Source organism: Symphodus melops (genome assembly GCF_947650265.1).
Source record: "Symphodus melops genome assembly, chromosome: 16".
Taxonomy (NCBI): domain Eukaryota; kingdom Metazoa; phylum Chordata; class Actinopteri; order Labriformes; family Labridae; genus Symphodus; species Symphodus melops.
Window position 1 is genome coordinate 2,089,542 of NC_136706.1, and position 20,103 is coordinate 2,109,644.

Below are 20,103 nucleotides of genomic sequence, written 5' to 3' on the forward strand. Positions count from 1 at the left end.
GTGCTTGGAGTTATTTTTGTTTGTTTTTTTCTTTTCTTTAACAGAAGAAAACGTTGATATTAAAAAAAAACATAGATGATTAACTCAACAAAACTCAACAAATTTGACTTTTATCAAAACAATCACAAAGAAATGTCCTGCAGACGATCTTTGGGAATTTTACGTATCAAAGAAATCTAAAAAAAACGGTTTTTTTCTGCGTTCTCAGTTTGAAAGTCGTCAGTGTGAAGTGAGACCAACAAAGAGGGCGGAGTCAGATGTGACCTCTGTGACATGTCAGAGCAGGCCTAAAAAACACTTCACACTGAAGGCTGAGGTCACAGCGCTGCTGGTTGAGATTATCAGGAGGAAGGAAGAAAAGCACAAATATAAAAGGCTTAAAATATGTTTCACATTTTAACAGATGTTGAGAAATGAAAAAATCCCTTTCCTTAAAGTTTGTCCACTAAGAAAAGCACCAATCAAAGAGGGACAATTTATGCCAGAAACACAAAGGAGGAGGCGGCAGTGGGAACAAAATGTGTCCACAAAGGGGCCGACCAAACCCCCACATGTCTCCTTTTTGTTTTCATTGAGCTGCAGAGGAGCCGGGGCCCCAGGGGCCGAATTCACAAAACAAACTAAGAAGCTCCCAACTGAAGAAACTCCTCGAATGAAAGGAGGTAAAGAGCGCTTCACCAAACCAAAGCCTGTCCATCTGTGAGCTGCAGTGCGTCAAATCCTGCAAACAATGAACCTCGTTTTTTTGGAAATAATTAACTCTTAAAAATATATCGCAATCAAATCAACTTCCACAAAAAAGAAGCAAACATGTCGGATCAGCTCCAAACTTGATTTCATCCTCTGGGGAAAAGTGAGTGATTGTACAAAAACTTCAGGACAATCCATCCAACTTTTTTTTTATTTTTTTTGCATTTCCAGAGCTGAGAATTGATTTCCAGAGTGTTGAAAAGATTCAACTATACTTTAAGATTCTGTTCAAAACACATTATTTTATATTCAACATTCAGTTTAATGTCAAAACGTCTTAGCACTTATCTTAGCATGTCGTCTTAGCATGTCGTCTTAGCATGTCGTCTTAGCATGTCATCTTAGCGTGCATAAAACCACGAGAGTGGAGAATTGGTTTCTCTATGAGCATGAAGATCAATCAGAGCTTGGGACTTTTTTTTCAGTAACTTTATTCATAACTTAAATACATTTTAACTTAAAGTGTTTCGCAGTCGAACTTTTTAAAGCTTTGGGAACTAAAAATGGTGCGTTTTGCGATTTGCAGTCAGGTGCATCTTCAGGTGGCTGATGACGCTGCGCTGGTGGGTGAACTTGGCCCCACACAGCTGACACTGGTACGGCTTCTCTCTCGAGTGGATCCTCATGTGCTCCATCTTGCGGTACTGGCGCGTGAAGCGCATGCCGCACTCCTCGCAGGCGAAGGGTTTGAGCCCGAGGTGGCTGCGCATGTGCCGCGTCATGGTTCCCCGCTGGGTGAACAGCTTCCCGCACATGTCGCAAGAGAACGGCCCGATCGACCCGTGGCTCCTTTTGTGCTGATTCAGCGACGAGGCGTCCGTGTATATTTCGCCGCAGACTGAGCAGTGGAAACGCGGCGGCGGCGTTGCATCTGCTTTTGGTTCTTCCTCAGCGGATCTTGACGGAAGATTCTCTGAGTCTTGATCTTGGTTGCAGAGGAATCTTTCCTCCTCTGCATCCTCGGTTTTGTGCGAGTCTACGTGAGCGATCAGCTGCTCCGAGCTTGGAAAGCCTTTCCCACAAGGGATGCACAAATACGGGCTGTCGTGTGCAGAGGATGGAAACCTTCGCGGCTGGTCGTGGTAAACATATTTGTTTCCCTTCAGCTCCTCGTCTTCGCTTCCACTTTCTTCTCTCTTCGGCGGCTCTTTCTCCAGGCCCAGATCTTCCTCTCTGACGCCGTCTTGGTCCTCCCGCTCTGAAGACGCCCTCCACTCTGCTCCAATCAGCTCTCCGTGTTCCACTTCCTGTCCTTTTGTTCCCGCACTTCCTTCCAAACAATCATCCCCGCTGTCTCTGGGTCTGTTTTGTGCTGCTGTTTGCCGATCTATCGTCGAGTACCACTGCTCTAACGTTGGGTTACGGGGAGTCGAAGTGGAGTTTGGAGGTAAATCATCAGAAGAAGAAGTGCTGCAGCACGGGGAGCTTTGCTGCAGGCTGCTGGATGTGCTACAAATCTGATCCTTGATGGTCGCATTTAGTCTTCGGCCTGTTTCGACCCCGTGGTTGATCTTGGCTGCAGTGGAAGTAAAAACCTCCTCCTCAGACAGATCCCTATGCAGCCCATTTTCAGGACTCTTTCTGCCCTCTATAGACCCAGAGTTGAAGCTTCTGCTGACATGAGGATGTCGGTTGGTGCTGAAGGAAGAGGTGGTTGATGGTTGCCAATTGCTTGACTCGAGGGTTTGAAGTTTCAAGCGACAGAGAGCGACTAATTCTGAAAGCTGCAGGTAGGAGGCAGCTCTGAGCAGGTCAGACGCACCTCGGTTACCGAAATGATGAGAGGAAGGCAGCCGACCTGTGTACATGAAGTCCAGCACCTGAAACAAGTGGAAAACACAGACAGACATAAACCCCACAGAAGTCTATGCATATTCCTCAGCTGAATAGAATCGTAGGTTACTCACCTGGTCGAACGCCGAGGGGTTCACCATCTCGCTGTTCAGGGTGATGAGGTTCTCGTGCAGCACCAGGTATTTGAAGTAGCTGCTGCAGGCCGCCAGGACGTTCTTGTGAGCCCTGAAGAGAGCGTTCTTCACCACGATGATCACGTCACACAGGTATCCTTTAGATCGCTGCTGGTTCAGCTGCAGTAAAAGCTGCGTGGTGTAGCTTGGCTGCTCCATCCCCAAAGACGTCGGTTAAACACCTGGGAGGTATTTGAGACAAGACAACTGACTGAAAACGGAGATTCACAAGGAATTGTTTTGGTTTTTCACACATGCACGAACCTCCTGAAAACTTCCTGATATTTTCTGGATGAGAAAAAAAATATTTCACCCCAAATTTTTTTTCTGCCAGTCCTCCGGTAAAATTTCCATGTGAGGTAGACTTACAGCAGGATACAGGCGGGGGTGATGAAAAGGTATATCAAGCATCCTGTGTGTGCATGTAATGAAGCTGCATCATGACTGTGAGACTGTGAATGTGTCCAATAAAAAGGTGGATTTGACATGAAGTCACAAACCGTCATCTTAGCGTCAGACATGAACGCACCATCCTGTCTACATCCTGCTTCCTGTGAAAGTCTCCCACTGTGAGGTTTAAAAAAGTCAAGCAGCTTTCTCAGGAAGATTACAGATCCTGACGTTTTAGTTTGTGAAATTTTCCAGAGTGCGTTGGTGGGATGGTGATAAGTCAAGGCAGCTGGATTTATCTTCTTGGGTTTATGAGTGTCTTTGCTGTTTATTGAACAGTCATCGACACCAGAACGGTGGACTGATGGTTTGTCATCCCATCCAGCCAGGCAGCTTGTAAAACTACAACTAGTTAAACAGGCGACAGAAAGAAGGTGATAAAAATAGACAAGAACACCCCGCCCTGAACACGTCTATCTGCAGTGGCACAGTTACAGAAAATGTCCACAAGCACGACTGTGTTAAACAACTACAACATCCAGAGCTGATCGTTTATCGCACCTGATCACGTGACGAATACTTTCAAAACCTCTTTAGTAATGGATGTGGGCTCTTTTTTTTCCCCTGCTTAAACAAACGTCTCGTTGTTGGTGTCACAATAGGGATGGTGCTCTGTGGATGATCTGTGTGCCCACAGATACCATTATCACAGATCCTTGTCTAATGGGACCTGGCTAAACGCTGGTGAGAAAACGTAAAACTGCTGCTGATAAGTACTCGGCCAACATCTGTTTGGCCAAACATAGATACACACGACTCCTATCTCAACAGCTGCTTAAAAAAAAAAAAAAAAAAAAACTTACTGGCTTTAAGCCCAGAAATCCCTGTTTGAGTTATTAAATCAATGAACTCTTCAAACATGGAATAATAATTCAAATATTTCCTGACTGTACGTGTTGGAGAGTTTTTTCTTTTTTTGTTAATTTGCTTGACGACCTGTCTGCTTGTTCTTTGTTTTAAATGTTGAATTCCTCAGTAAGTAAAGAGATTTAAACGATTGAAGTGGGCCACCCATTCTAATAATATAATATACAAGCATTTCATTCATTAGTTGAGAATGTTTAAAAGCATCTTGCGGTGTTAGTCCAGTTTTCTTTTGTCTCTTTTTTTTTTTTTTTTTTTGTTTTTTACATCTTTTGTAAATATCATTAAATGTCACTAAGACTGACATGATGGTGAAACCCTTCAACTGAACATGAGTTAAATATTGATACGCGTGTTTTACACCTACATACCGGTGCATTGAAGCGCTAACAGAAAAGAGTCTGAGACTGAGGATAGAACGTGAAGTTGTAACATCTACAAACAGATTAAAACAGAAGAAGAAGAAAGAAAGGAAGATAAGACAAAAACAACCAAAAGTTTTTCGGTCAGATCCACCAATCATCATCTCTGGATTAAAACAAACTCCCACAAAGCTGCCAGAAACTAGACAAGGAAATTAATTCAAAAATAATATTAGTCCTTTATGAAACTGTAGACATTAAGCAGCACCCTCATGCATGAGGATTAATAATCTGTCATTCTTATTTTTCTGCTTTCATACTTTACATGCATTTCCTGGTTGTCTTTCACTGTCTGCTAAATAAAACTATAAACTGTTTTAATGGCTTATAATGAACCTACCACGTGTCCACAGGTGTTCCCTTCACGCAGATGTGTACCTCAGCAAGGCTTTCTCAAAGTAAAAAAAAAAAAAAAAAAGCCAATTTGAAAATGCTTTCACCTTCAGTCAGACTTCAGCAGTGAACCAGCATCTGGCAGCATCTGCTTCCTGCAGCAGCTGGGTGGAGAGAGTGAGCGCAGCAGCAGCAGCAGCAGCAGCAGCAGAGATGGTGAGTGATAAAAAGTCTCCTCGAGTTAAAACTTCAACAGACCATGCATGTGGACACCGTCCTCCTACAATGCATACAGAATGTGTCGCCAGCAAAACTCAAATCCTGGCTGTTACTATTACTGCTATCACTTTATGTGGATCATGTAAGTTTAACGTCACATGACCAGTAGTTCAGCATGATGTAACAGCATACTACAGGTCTGGTTATAGGCAGTACATACTGTCCAGCATGTTAGTATGTGGCTTTGGACACAACCTCACTTTTTATACCTTGTCACGAATGCAGCTGAACCCAAATGGAGACCAGACCGATCAATGTTTTCTGTAGAATATGCAGGACGAGGTGTCTGGGGCTGACGGGGAGGCCGTGAGCAGGAGGTGGCTTCCTGGCAGGCTAGTTGGAGGTTTGTTTTGTAGTTGGCAGCAGATAATCCTGGAGACAAAAAAACAGAAGTCAGAGGTTTGGCAGGCAAAAAAGCAACTTCTTAAAGTTTGTTAGCAGGAACAAGTTGTTCGGCAGTCAGACTCTGACTCTGCAGTCTCAAAGATTTGATGGCCTCGGGCTACATCATTTTTATTCCTGTTTCAATTTCACAAACAGGAGGTCATAGTTTCCAAAACTCCTGCAAAAATAAATAATATAAAAACTTCATTTCTCTCTTTAAAGATCACATATTGTCCAAATACACTTAAAAATGAGAACAGTTAATTTTCTCAATTTTATGTCTGCTCCATTTTTCAGGAAATGTTTGCTTAAACAGGCCGTTTGGAGATGTTCCCTTTTTGACATCACAAAGGGCAGTAGTCCCCGGGGGCGTCGCCCCTCGAGCCCCGAATGTTTTGAGGATAGCCCCGAATTATTATTATTTTATTTTTTTTAAATAACACATCACTGCCCCCATTTTAGTTAGGGTGGTTGCCTGAAAGGCAAACCACACTACTACAATTGTTAATATTCTTATTATTATATCCTCAAATTTACGCACGCTACTCCTCCCACAGCGTTTGTGCCACACACACAAAAAAGGTATCAAAACGAGCGGCTCGGTCATGACATGGGTGCTTTTACTTTGTGGAAACCTCGGACACACTGTGTGGACACAAACAAAAAATTGACCCATTGAAAATGAATTGCAAAAATTCAAATCCTCGAGTGTAACTGCCAAAAACTTTTTTGGAAACATATTTGTAAATCGCCATCCTGAAGTCACTGTTGCTCGCATATATAAACAAAATACATCAAAAGAAAGCTCTGAGTGTCCTCTCACTCATAAAGCAAAAAATAAAACAATAAAATGGTCCAGTCTCCCAGGGGAGACATTTGTTTGACAGTCACGCACCACATACACACACATTGGCCTCTCACTCTAACTCATGTCCAGAATTTCACAGTTTTCACTCATGTTTTAAAATTGCCACTGTAGTCTGAGTCTGAATGTTAAATACAAATAAAATATATCAAAACGTGCGCTTATTTGTTCTGTCACTCACAGTCCAAATGGATTGGTGATACCATGTTTAGTTTTTAAGATATTTGAGGTTTTGCGAGCAGTGGTGAGCCCATTCAAATACATTGATGGAATGTTCTGGCAGATCAAAGCTGAATGTCAACCAATCAGTGAGCAGCTTATCAGAGTTAGTGTTTAGAGTGGGACACAGAGTTCTGTCTTAGCTGTTAGATGGCACCATCACGCACACATGGCAACCACCCTCACAATTTCTGCAGGAATTGTCTAGTTTAATATAGTATTTGTTACTATTAAAGGAAAGATTGTGCTCAAAACATAGGACAGGCTGGATGTTATATATGACAGGATGAACACAAGATACAACAACACAGGAGAGAAGCTGGGGCCTGAACTAAGAAGTGAGTTTAACATATCCAGGGTCTCTTCGGGTGATCTGACTTCACGAACCCTCACATTAGAGATTATGCTTCAATTTAAATGCTCTGGCACTTTTCCAGGATGAAAGATATCAGTAAACAATAATCATTAACTTAACAGACTATAGTTTAATCATGAAGTGAATCATGAAGTGTCCTCCCCTCTCTCCATCAGCTCCTGGAGCTCCACGATCTAAAGATCTGATTGGTCGGTGGGTGGAGATTTTTACAGGTTGATCTCTTATCTCCATCATAACCTGCACCGGAGGAGGTTATGATTGATCGTGCAGCATGAGTTACCGTGGTGATATACCCAGATAACAAGTGAATGACCATCGTATGACTGAAGACACAGAGTTAACCCTGAAGTGACCTCGCTGAACTCAAATCCTGCTTCGTAGTACAAGCCCAAGAACAGAGAAGAACAACACAAGATACTTAGATTGCAAATAAGGTGCCAGTGTTTAAAAAATGTATTGAAATAGAGCATAGTTTTTATTTTGTTTTTTTATTCGAGGGACATTTATCCATGTCTGGGCTAAGCCCCCAATCTCCTCAAACTCTAGAACCTGGTTTTTGATTTACTGAGCATACACAAAGTCTTTTTTTATTGGTGTTCTTTTTTATTAGGTTTTCAAATAAATCATCAAAACTGGACAAACATCTATCATTTCTTCACCAGTTGGAAATGGTTTAAATTCCCTTCAGTGGCAAATTTTTGAGTTTCCCACTACAGGAGGCTTTGTGCTAATCATTAGCATTCATCATGACAGCTAAAGAAAAGGTTTTTATGTCCATTACTAAGAACAAGTTGAAAACCTTAAACACCCAACGTGAACTGTTGAGGCGGTTCTGTACTAACGGCTGAAGTGCCGCTAGCATCAGTTAGCCGCTAGCTTTGAAAATGTATGATGTCGCTTTCTCCATTAAACAACATACAACATACTGCACAACACAATTCACAATAAAATTCCAGTATCATGTTTAACTTCATTTATTTAAGTCTTGGTTCAAACGTAACTGTGTGGACTCCAGCTCGAGGCTGCACAGAATGGAAGATGGAGAACCTGGAGAACCTGGAGATGAGTGAATGTGGAGAACATGCAAACTCCAGAAAGGACCAAAGGAACTTTTTATACTTTGGAGAACGCCAAAGTTTATGGGAAAGCCGAAGCACCCGGGGTGAACCCAAACACCTTTCTGGAGTTTACTCTAACGGATGCCTCTTCTATCTATCATTGGTCTTCTTCCTCCACTGGATCATCAGTTGTTGTTCTACTTTTGAAGGATTTAACCGTCTGAACCATGAACGTCCTCGGGTATGAGTCAGCTCTTCCCTCCCATGTGGAGGCTCAGCTGCTGGTTCAGCTCTCACTTCATCCTCCACCACGACCTCGCTTTGTGATGGGATCTGTTTATGCTGCATGTTATTTTTGAGGGTGCTCTCTACCAGTTTCCCCTTTAGGGACTCCTGTAGCTCTCTATCTAACTGATGGTTTTCTTCAATTAGTTTCACAAGATGTAAAACTTCACCCTCCACCACGACCTCGCTTTGTGATGGGATCTGATGATCCTGCTTTTTATTTTTGAGGTTTTCTGTCTCTACCAGTTTCCCCTTTAGGCGCTCGAGTACCTTTGCTTCTGACTGACTGAATTCTTCAATTTTTTTCAGAAGAAATAACATTTCATCATCCACCACGACCTCGCTATGTGATGGGATCTGATGATCCTGCTTTTTATTTTTGAGGTTTTCTGTCTCTACCTGTGTCCCCTTTGGTCGCTCTTGTAACTGTGTTTTTAACTGATCGTCTTCTTCACTTAGTTTCGTAACACGTTGCATCTCACATTTGAGGGCTTTTAGTTTCTGGTCTTTGCAGGCCTTGTTTTTGTAGGACTTTGAGCACCCTGCTTGTGGACTTTCTTTTAGATGTTGCGTCTCTCGGGGAAGGCTGCTGTTTGCTCCCATCTCAAGTGTAGGACGATCTAATGTTTCATTGCAGCAGTGTTTCTCTAACGTCTTGTCACCCATCCTATTCTGTGTCTCAGAGACATCCAGTCTGTCCACAGGCCTGTCTGAAGTCTCTGTATGCTGACATCCTTTGGGAGGTTTTAAATCCTGGCTAAACCCTGGTGTAATCTTTGTTTTCAGACCCTCCTGCAGCATTAGCGTTTCACGTGTTGTGGGCACGCTGTTGATCACGCTTGCATCTTGAATTTCTACGTCAAGCTTTTGTGTGTTCTTTTCTGTTTCATCATCAGAATCTCTCGCCTTCTCGAGCTTCTTAATATTTTGTTTTGCTGCCGCTCCTTCATTCTCCAGCTTGAGATGCTCTCTTTTAGCACCAGCTACTTTGTTCTGGAAAATGCTCTTTTGTGCTTCCCTCTCAGTGCTCAAACAGCCCTGCTGCTGTGTTTTATCATCCACAGTCCTGTCTGAAGTCTTTGTTCGTATTTTTTCAATCTGCTTTAATTTCTGGCGAATGGTATCGACTTCATATTTAGTTATTGTCCGCAGCGCTGACGCTGTAAAGTAGCGCGAGTCAATGTCCCGTAACAGATCGTCACGTTGGTTCACTCTCTTGTCCTCCTGCTCAAACAGCAGTCTGAGAGCTGTGGTGTCCTTACTGAGAGCTTCCTGCTCCACATTCTCATCAGCTGGCCTTTCCAGCAGCCACTCTGAATCCTCTGGATGTGGACATCGTATTACCCATTTTAACTTCTGGCGAAGGGCATTGACTGTGTCTCTGTTGGTGTTCATCCTCCACATTGTGTCCCAGTGGTTCTTTTCAATGTCGCACAACTTCTTTTTGTAAAGCATCACATCTGCCTTTTCCCATTTCACAATCAGTTGTACCACCATCAACTCTTTTTTGGGAGCCTCAATGCTCCAACAGCCCTGCTGCTGTGTGTTTTCATCCCCAGTCTCGTCCAGCACGCTCTCTGAACTCTGTGTTCGTATTCTCTCGATCTGTCTAAATTCCTTGCGAATCGCATCGACTTCATCTCGATTAGACGTCAGATAAAATAATGCTGAAGAGTAGCGCTTGTCCATGTGCTGTAACAGATCTTCACATTGCTTCACTCTCTTCTCCTGCTTTAACAGCAGTCTGAGTGCCTTACACTCTTTTTTGAGAGCTTCCTGCTCATTAGCCGGCTCGTCCACCTGCCTCTCTGAATCCTCTGGATGTGGACATCGCATGACTGATTCTAACTCCTGCCGAAGGGCATTGACTGTGTCTCTGTCAATCCTTGGCATGCAATTTATGGCATCGTATTTTATTTCAATGTCCCATAACATCATCTTCTGAAACCTCACATCCGCTCTTTCCCATTTCCGAATTAACTGGAGCTCCATTAACTCTTTTTTTAGAGTCTCATACTGTTTTTTTTCATTGTGCCAGTCCAATAAAACGTTATAAAAACTCAAACCTTCTTCCGCCTTTTGTGCAAATAACATGTCTACTGATCTCTCCGTCCACATGCTTTGTGTCTCCTCCAAGTTCTCAAAAGAGTCTTCCATTGCTCGTGCCATCTCTGTGTCCTCTGGGCTCGTAACGAATCAACGATTCATTTCGACGATTCATTTCGGGTTTAAGTAGCACGATTTCAGACATGCATGTTCTGTGACATCATCATGACATCATTGCCTTTGAAGTGAGTTCTTCACCTTTGTGGTATGTGACATCATCATGACATCATAGACTTTGATGTGAGTTATTCATCTTCGAGGTGTGTGACATCATCACCTCTGGTTGTTGCCCAGCAACCCAAACATTCTCTTCTACTGCTGGGAGAAAGAACTGATGACTGTGTATTGTTAATTGGAGTGTTCAACAATGAAACACTTCATGAGTATTGATGACTATCAGTGGGCCATGTGTTACTTTACCAACAGAATGATTGAAAAATCTCTTTTCAAAGGGAGTCCTGGCCAAGAAGGCAGCATACAAACAAAACATAGTTCAATCAGGAGAGACTTAATTAAGAATGAACAATTATTTATTACAATGAAATGTGCAACAACAATTGTAGAATGAAATGTGCAAAGTCTTTCGGGGGCTAGACTCCGTCATGACGACTTCATGAGCTCTGAGGGGTAGTGAGGCCGACGCGGGATAGGATGCCCCCCTGTGGAGTCTAGACACTGGTGGTGGTGAAAAGGATGGAGGCTGAGAAGAGGAGTGGGTTTCAGCCGGGGCCTGGACTCTGCCGAGCTGAATGGAGGTGACTCGGGTGGAGGAGGGTTGCGGCGTATGCCTGCAGCTACATGATGACTGGAAGAGAGAGAGTTTTTAAACTATTGACAGCAAGCCATTGATTGGTAGAGAAAGTTGGTGGCAGAGTCTGGTTGGTTAATTCCAGGATGATACACGCCCATGATCAGCTGCTCACCAGAGAGAGAGATGCAGGTAGTAGTAGGGGGTGTGGTTTAAGAATGAATGAAGAGGTGACTGAATGAAAGAACAACACCAGTCTTCCTGTCTGAACTTACGCTGAGCTCCATATGTTTCACATTTAAAATAAAATACAAGACACAAAACACAATAAAACAGATCACAAAGCATCAACTGAACCGTCAGCAAGTCAGTTCTCAGCTAGCAGACATGTACACACACTGTGGTCAAATAGTCCTTAATCCTTCCTTTGAAATTGATCATGGTGAGTTGTTTAAGGTGTTCCTGTAGCTTACACCATGATGAAGGTGCAAGAGATTTAAAGGTACTTAGATAGATAGATAGATAGATAGATAGATAGATAGATAGATTCACTTCTGCGTTAAAACTTCATCCCTGCCTGCCTGTTAATGGCAATCAAATAAAAGGACGTACAAAATAGGAAAATTGCCGTTACAGTACTTTCACCAAACGTAGTGCAGGTCCGAGGAACATTATACATAATAAAGCTGCTAGACCGAATGTTACGTGTTATTTACTTACTTTATTGTCCCCGCAGGGAAATTCATTTTCACAGCTGTACAGGCAGGGAGGCACCATACTCACACATATAACACAAAAAAAGTACAAATATCTATTTCCGTTTATGGTTGCTTTTTGTTCAGGGTGTTGATGGCTGTGGGGATTAGACTGTTTTTAAATCATACTCTGTTGTATCTGACGGAGTACCGTTTGATCTTTAGGAGCCGGTATAGAGAATCCAGACAAGGAGGCAGTTTGTGTAAGACTGCCTTATCCCTCCCTCAGGTGGGTGACTCTCCCACAGAAGAAGAAACTTCCACCCTTAGGAAAATCCCAACTCTTTTACTCATGTTTCATAACACAACACCAATTTATTATCATGTTTCCCCACATTGTTCCAAAAAATAAAACAAAAATCACAAAAATAAAATAAAACAAAGTTCAATCATTCATCATAACAACACGGATATAATATAAGGGACCTTATACTGATACATGAGTCACAGTATCTGTGTTTGGTTATCTCTCAGGTGTGCTACTTCCAAACAGGTACATTTCCTCCTTCTGTCTGGGTGACGTCACCGGGATGGGCAGGTCACGTGGTCGCGTCAGAGGGAGACCTGTGGTTTAACGTTACTGAAATGAGAGACGAAGAAGAAGAAGAAAACGAGAAGGCAGGGGAGCGAACAAGGTAAGGGAAAAGCGGTTTGCAAACCCTGTTTATATCCATAAAAAGTGAAATATCTCAACACGTGTGCACGAGGGCATCGATAAAGAGTCTTTGAATGTCGAAAAGTCAGACGGAAACTAAAGTTGAGTCTGCGTAAAGGTGCACTTGGAGGAAAGTTTACCTCGCGGTTTCAGGTTTGAAATGATCTTTAAACATTTAGAGATCAACTTTTATTAGGGTTAAGATTGTTTCGGGTTTATAAATGGAGTTTTAGCACTTTAACGAGTTAACACGGAGTCACATTAAAGTGTTAAAGTTGTCTCGAGCCTTCTGGCGGTGCGCCAGCTCGACTCGCTCTGCTGTAACGTTATTAGGTCAGGCCTCCTTCACTGCACACGTTATTATTACTGAAGGCTCGATATGCACACACACCTTCATGTTATTATGATTCAAGCAAGGCTACAAGACGTGTTTATTAACATATAATTATCTTATAATTTTAAAAGCTAAAGTTATCTGCAGCAGCAATGAAAGTACCGTGGCAAAAATGTGAAAATAGTCCATCAGGGAAAAAAGTAATTTCATAAAATCATAAATACAATAACAAGTATTAATAATTAATAAAGCATATTTCATTACAGGTAGGTCAGTGTTATTTATATTGGGAGTTAAAAATAAATGAATAAAAAAGAATTCTTTAAAAAAAAAAACGTCAAAAAATAAGCAACACACAAAACAAATGAAGCAGAAGAAAGTGTATTTAAAGTGTTTTAAACCAATAGTAGCATTGAAAAAATAAAACAAAGCGTGAGTTACTGCTTTATGGGCCCTGATGTCAGCTTCATGCAAACCATGAGTCACATGTTGGAGGCACACAAAGTAGAAAACAGTATTCTGTGAGAATGCATGTTATTAAACATGTATGTGTAACAAGAAGCATCATGTGATTTGAGATGTTTTGGCAAAGGGAAGAAAATGAGCTAACACATCTGTAAACACATTAAAGTGTGGCTCTGTTTCCTGCCTTTAAGAATAAACTGAATATATTGAAAGTGGAGGAAACATCATCGTATGAACATGTTGCGTTGTGGCACATTGTGATTTCAGCGTTTGTTTGTGTCCACAGGTGATTCGTGGGCTCACTGTGTGTGTTCATAGCAGGTTTGCACTCTGACCTGTAAACCAATGTAAGTGGTGTTGAGTGACTGCGTGTGAAAGGTATTTTTCATTTTTTACCTCTTAAAGATGGAAGAGATGGGCTGTAAAGGGCTGATCGGTGTCAAGAATGTATTTTTGTTTTGTAAAATAAAATCAGCCAGCAAACAAGAAGAAGAAGAAGAAGAGGAGGAGGAGGAGGAGGAGGAGGAGGGGGCGGAGCTTCGCTTCTTGTTTGGTTGCAGCACAAAAATGCATTCTTTGACTCGGCTTGCATGGAGGAGTGGGGCGCTTTATTCTCAGGTTCCTCTGTTTGGTTGTGGAGCATGCATGATACCTGGATTATCTTGTTCCTCTTTCTACTTCCTCTTTCTTTCTACACCGTGGAGATCAGAAGGTGTTGATTGTTGATGCTCTGGTACTTTTTGACGCCACGTTTGAAAACAAAACCATCATCTATTGTTTTATATGTTTGAAAGCATCGAGAAGGGAGACATCTTCAGTCCTAACGTTTAACCAAAAGGACGCCTTCAAAATAAAATAAAAAGCTTATTCTTTAAGGTCTAATTTGCACCAGTTGTTGGCGACGTGTCAGTCAGAAAACATTGCCAACGTATTTTTGCACTTTAAGTTTGTTTGTTTAGCACATTTAAAAAAAACAGCTTCAGCTGGCAGACAACACATACAAACAGAACCAAGAGAGAAAAGTACATGAAGAAGAAAGCAGAGAAACTGGTGTATGTACAAACACATTCATACATAGACTAATAAAACGTCAGACAGTGATAGAGAGAGAGAGAGAGAGAGAGAGAGAGAGAGAGATACTTTATTGATCCCGAGTGGGCAGTTTGCCTGCTTTCGTTCTCACGTCATTATAATCCAGAAACGACCCATCATGGCTGACCTGGGACTTCTGTTTTGGTTTTCGGTGGTTTCAAAAAGCATCAACATCACTGGATTGTTTTTATAAAATGATATCAAAGTTTAAATTCTGCTAATGTGGCGTCCATACCCGAGGACACGATGAATGATGAAGCAGACCTGATGAGACACTTTGATAATCAGCGGTTACAACACTCTCTGATGGCGTTTTGGAGGATTTTCTGCCTTTTTTTTTTTTTTGTGTGTTTGGCGGGAAAGTTAAGCAGCTTCCATTTTTCATTTTTAAACCAAAAAATATTTCAGTTAGAATCTTTTTTTTTTCACGTGTTCGTGTTCAGTTTGAGGATTAAATCGTTTCAGGATTGACTTTAATATTTAGTGGTTTGTGTGTTTTCAGGGACCATCACCATCCTCATGTCCTATGGAGGAGGCTTTAACGGACGCACTGAGCGTGTCCGCCAGTCGCCATACTATGACCAGGTCCCTGAGGACTTTTTACGCCGAGCAGACCCGTACGACCAGCAGCCGCTGAGCCAGCATCGAGCGCTCAGCGCCGACCCCCTGCCTCCCCCGCCTCTGCCCGACCAGCCGCCCGTGGGCCCAGAGTTCGACCCCAGCGGCAGCGAGTCCAATGCGGAGGTCGGCCTCGACCCCGCCCTCGACATCAAACCCGTGCACCGCTTCATCCCGGACTCCTGGAAGAACTTCTTCAGAGGCAGTAACCGCAGCAGCAACAAGCCCTGGCCCATGTCGGACTCCTCGTGCAACAACAACAACAGTACCAGTAACGGGGTCCGCTGCTCTCCCCCGAACTCGCCATCTGTTCCCGGGTCCTACCGGGATCCTTATGGAGACTCCGGCAGCAGCTACAACTCACGCAAAGAGCTTCTGGAGCTACGGGATGTCCACGAGTCGGTATCAGGACGCACTCATCACACGGGTCTGACCTACGGCGAGCGGGTGGAGGAGTACCATCAGCGCTACGCCTACATGAAGTCGTGGGCGGGCCTGCTGAGGATTCTGGGCTGCGTGGAGCTCCTGCTGGGAGCGGCCGTGTTCGCCTGCGTCTGCGCATACATCCACAAAGACAACGAGTGGTTCAACATGTTCGGGTACTCCTCTCCGGGAGGCGCGTACGGAGGCGCCGCGTACGGAGGCGGCGCGTACGGCTCAGGAATGGGAGGGGCGTACTACTCGGGGCCGAAGACGCCGTTTGTGCTGGTGGTGGCCGGGCTGGCCTGGCTGGTGACCGTGATCGTGCTGGTGCTCGGGATGACCATGTACTACCGCACCATCCTGCTCGACTCCAACTGGTGGCCGCTGACGGAGTTTATCATCAACCTGGCGCTGGCTGTGCTCTACATGGCAGCAGGTTGGAAACACACACACACACACACACACACACACACACACACACACACTGCTGTTTTCTGTTCCTCGCCTTTTATTGTCGTAAAGCTCTTTGTTATCTGTATCTGTGAAAGCTGCTCCATAAATAAACCTTACTTCTGTTGGCTTGTACCGATCCCATCCCGAAGGTTACAGCCAGACTCGCTGCAGTCTGTTGATTGGTCGAAGGAATCGCCACTTTCCTTGTGACAGCGTAAAAAATAAAAAAATAAAAAAATCAAACCATGTAATGTCGTCAGACACTTAAAATATTGTCAGTTTTTAAAAAAACTTGAAGTGGTCGTGTTTCCACCTGAATAATTTGACCTGCAGACATGTTGACTTCACGTCATGTTTCGATACTTATTGGACTCCATTACATCTTGAAATCGGCCAATCAGCGAAGCCCTTTCATGTCGAGTGTTGTTGTCAGAGGAGAGCTTCCCCTCCTGCAGCTGACGGAGGTTTCGTTTGTTTGCCAGGCATCGTTTACGTCCGTGACACGACCCGCGGAGGCCTCTGCTCCTATCCCGTCTTCAACAACGGCATCAACGGGGCCTTCTGCAGGACAGAGGCCGGCCAGACCGCCGCCATCATCTTCCTGTTTGTCACCCTGCTGGTGTATCTGATCGGCGCCATCGTGTGTCTGAAGCTGTGGAGGAAAGAATCTGCACGCCGGTACCGGGAGAGGTATGGCCAGGAGGTGAGATCTGAGTCTGCTTCACGTTGTTTCTTCTTCTTAAAGGATCGCTGACAAACAGAAACGTGTCCGCACACTCAGACCTCAGTGCAACAGCAAACCACAGGATTTGCACACAGGCTTAGAAGAGGGAGGGGGCGGAGCCTGTGAGCTCTCAGGATCTGCTGCTCTGCAAACTCAGACTCAACATGTGTTTACAAAAAGGAAACTTCTCTTTATATATGTTGTTGTTTTCAGTCTCCTAAAGGAATCTTTGTGTTAGTGCTGAAGTGTTCAGGTGAGCTGAACGTGTCAAATGTTGAGCATTTTTAAAATGAGAATAGTTTTTGTTTACGTTTACTTTGACTTCATGTGTTCTTCACACGCGTGTGTGAAACATTTTGTTAAACTGTGGAGACGAAGGGTGTAGATGGTTTAGCGGCGTATCGAGGATTCGTCCTGCAAGCGGGTGGCACAGACTCGAACCCGTTCTGCGTCTCCTTCTTTCTGCTCAAGTCTTGAACTCCCTGAAACTCTTTATATAAAAAAAGTCAGGATAACTTATTATGTTCAGTAAACCTCTGCACATACAGCCCGTCAGGCAGCTGATCAAATGACATGTAACATGTTGACCTGAGCTGCTAACTGTAGTTTTGTTTCAGTCTTGATGCTAAGCAAAGCTCACTCCCTCTTGTGTGCAACAAGTAAATAAATCCAATACCAACAATGTGAAGAGCTTTTCCTGCATGACTAAATCCTCCTGATTAGCTTCATGTCCGTGAGTTAACGTGTTTGCATGTTTTGTTTCCACAGATGGATCTCTCTGAGCGGAGAGCTGCTCGATCATTGGTTAGCATCCTCCCATGTTGTTCATTGCACTGCACTCCCACGTTGTTGCTCAATCCGTGAAATGATTTCCACACGCGTTGATGTTCCTTGTTGTCGTGTCCCAAGCAGATGATTCCAGTCTCAGATCCTGCACCCAGATCTCCCGAGCAGGTCCAGGGCTCCTCGGTGGTTCCCATCAAGGCGGCTCCCAAAGCGGTCCCACCGAAAGTTCTGCAGGGAGCGATACCGTCAGGACACATCCCAAAACCCGTGATACTGCCAGACTACATCAGGCACGTGCTGCTTCAGATATGCACATTACAAAACTGGATCCACAATTCTCATCGACCAAGAAAACCAGATCATCTTCACATGTGAGACACTGGTACCTGTGAAAACTCCCAATGTTTAACAAGCGTTATTCTCTCCCTCCATCCTGCAGTAAGTACCCAACGATCCGGTCTGTGGAGGAGCGCGATCAGTACCGAGCCGTGTTCAACGACCAGTACGCAGAGTACAAAGAGATCCACGCAGACGTGCAGGGGACGCTCAAGAAGTTCGACGAGATGGACGCCATGATGCGCAGTCTGCCGCAGAACCCCAGCAGCCAGATGGTGACTATGAGCGCACATTTACTCTTCTTTAAAAACATAAACAACAACAACAGCTGGTTTGTTGTTGCAGAGGACGCTCTCCTGTAGTTTGATCTTTAGACCTGACGCAGGTCCGTTTGTGGCGGCGGTCAGGTGAAAAATGACGAGCTGAATCATCAGCTCCGTGTCTCGCATGAAGACAACATGTGAACCGTAAACGGAGCAAGAGATGTAACCTTTAAACAATCTCTGTCTTTGTTACCACCACTGTCCAGTTCAGGCTTCGTCGTGTTGGTACCGGCCCATTATCGCCCCATCAGTCTGTGTGTGCATTTATAACAGACTGTAAACATGGCGGTGCTGTAATGGTTTGTGCATGCACCCCGTGTAAAGGACCTGCAGCTCCTCTCCTGCAGAAAGGCAGAAAAATGAATGCTGTAAAAGAAGAGAAAGTGAAGTGTAAAGATGAATGTGAGAGAGCGATGGCATGTCTGGAATGTGACGCCGAGTCTCGAGTTGTTCAGTTGTGCCTCATGTTGTCACTTCCTGTGTTTGTGCTTCTTGTTCCTGCTGGACTTCCCCTCCACCCTCAGATTCCTTCGCTGCTCCTTCTAGAGAGGGGATTTGACGGCATCATTGCACCTTCATGTGTCTCATGTACATTTCTTTTTTCTTTTTTCTTTGCAGGAGGTCGATCGCATCCACAGAATCCTTCAAGAATACCAGAGGAAGAAGAACGTGAGTCTGTCGTCTCATTGAGATCTCAGCTGGGTCTGTTCTGCTGCTGATCTTTTCCGATTTTTCCTTCCAAAGACTCGATATATGAACCGCCATGAAAACGTGTTTATCAGTGAAGACATCATCCATAAAACACCATACTGCTTTGTATTTAAGGACAAGTCAGCAAATCCTCTAAAATGAATGCATGTCCTTTGGATCCTGTTTGTGTGTGTTGCATGTCTCATGTCTCAGTTTCTTCTTCTTCTCTGCTTTTCTGCATCAGGACCCGACTTTCCTGGAGAAGAAGGAGCGCTGCGAGTACCTCAAGAACAAACTGTCTCACATCAAACAGAAGATCCAAGAGTACGATAAAGTCATGGAGTGGAACGACGGATACAGCTGAGCTTGAAACCCGTGAGGAGTCCGCACGCCGGAAAAACCACCGACCACAAACGACAGAACTCGTGCAGACAGACGGCTGACGACGACTTGTGGTTGTGAAAATGACATTTTAACTGGAGACTGAAACTCGGGACAGGACCAAAAGAACAGGACTGAGATTTTGTCTTTCTCTTGAATCTGTGTGTGGGCAAACGTCTGTCAGCAGTTTGGTTTTCCTGCGTCTTCCTGTCGTGGCTTTTAACAAACACTAAGTGGTTGTTTTTTTTATACTTTCACATTTAAGGAAATGCATTTGTTCTCTTTCTGGTGAAGATTTAAGGGGGGAAAAAAATCAGTACCACTCACATATCTGCGGGATAAAACACGTAGTTTCACGTTAGCTTAGATTAGCACATTTTCTAATGGGGAGAAAATGGGAAAAAAAACTGCAGTCCACCTGCGACAACCTGTAAAGGTCACAGAGTTTACACTTATTATTTTTGCTTTTTTTGTTCGCACTACTGTCGTGGTTTTTAAATCACTTAAACTTTTAAATACTACAAACTAATATTGAAACACGGTCGCCTTATTTAGACTGTTTGGACAGTTCAAGGCAGGAGATTTACGCTCCTGTGACAACTTTTAATTCACCCCCCTTCAGGTTGAACATAAAAATGATAAGTCAATAAGTCTAGAAATGCACATAAATGTTTGGCTCATGTTTCTTTTGAATTTTAACTTTGGGGTTAAAACAGTTAGTTGCTGTTCTGGTCACGTGAGCTGTTTTCACACTTACACTTAAAAAAAAAAAAAGAAAAACAACAATGTGCACAACAACAACAACAATGTGTTTTTTTGTGTTTTTTTTCAGCAGACTTTAAATGTGTTTTTTTTAGTTGTAAAAGTGGGCATTTGATTATTGGACCTAATTAGGAGTCCTTAACTTCTGGAGACGGCCTCTAGTGGACACTTAAGGAACTGCATTTTGTTTTGCACTTTCA

The 20,103-nt window shown here is 43.6% G+C and overlaps 3 protein-coding genes across 7 annotated transcripts; 1 reads left to right on the top strand and 2 right to left on the bottom strand.

The window, feature by feature from the left end:
• Window positions 1–111: 111 nt before the first annotated feature.
• Window positions 112–5,039, bottom strand: hic2 (hypermethylated in cancer 2). Of its 2 annotated transcripts, none has more exons than XM_079364872.1 (3): window positions 4,894–5,039; window positions 2,658–2,899; window positions 112–2,570 (listed from the first exon to the last, which is right to left on the bottom strand). In XM_079364872.1, the coding sequence occupies exons 2-3, from the start codon at window positions 2,874–2,876 to the stop codon at window positions 1,248–1,250; spliced, it is 1,542 nt and encodes a 513-aa protein (XP_079220998.1). In that variant the 5' UTR covers window positions 2,877–2,899; window positions 4,894–5,039; the 3' UTR covers window positions 112–1,247. The 2 variants fall into 2 exon arrangements, with proteins under 2 accessions (XP_079220998.1, XP_079220997.1); XM_079364871.1 differs by having other exon boundaries at window positions 4,794–5,039.
• Window positions 5,040–7,867: 2,828 nt separating this feature from the next.
• LOC306837031 (uncharacterized protein) lies at window positions 7,868–10,650 on the bottom strand. Of its 2 annotated transcripts, none has more exons than XM_079364473.1 (2): window positions 8,436–10,650; window positions 7,868–8,282 (listed from the first exon to the last, which is right to left on the bottom strand). In XM_079364473.1, exons 1-2 carry the CDS (start codon window positions 10,419–10,421, stop codon window positions 8,118–8,120), a joined length of 2,151 nt encoding a protein of 716 aa, XP_079220599.1. In that variant the 5' UTR covers window positions 10,422–10,650; the 3' UTR covers window positions 7,868–8,117. The 2 variants fall into 2 exon arrangements, with proteins under 2 accessions (XP_079220599.1, XP_079220600.1); XM_079364474.1 differs by having other exon boundaries at window positions 8,592–10,648.
• A 1,350-nt stretch (window positions 10,651–12,000) lies between these two features.
• marveld2a (MARVEL domain containing 2a) lies at window positions 12,001–19,897 on the top strand. Of its 3 annotated transcripts, none has more exons than XM_079363939.1 (9): window positions 12,001–12,496; window positions 13,602–13,693; window positions 14,910–15,884; window positions 16,384–16,604; window positions 17,394–17,429; window positions 17,535–17,705; window positions 17,855–18,022; window positions 18,689–18,739; window positions 19,005–19,897. In XM_079363939.1, exons 3-9 carry the CDS (start codon window positions 14,927–14,929, stop codon window positions 19,122–19,124), a joined length of 1,725 nt encoding a protein of 574 aa, XP_079220065.1. In that variant the 5' UTR covers window positions 12,001–12,496; window positions 13,602–13,693; window positions 14,910–14,926; the 3' UTR covers window positions 19,125–19,897. The 3 variants fall into 3 exon arrangements, with proteins under 3 accessions (XP_079220065.1, XP_079220067.1, XP_079220066.1); XM_079363941.1 differs by having other exon boundaries at window positions 17,538–17,705; XM_079363940.1 differs by having other exon boundaries at window positions 13,602–13,662.
• The last annotated feature ends 206 nt before the right edge of the window (window positions 19,898–20,103 follow it).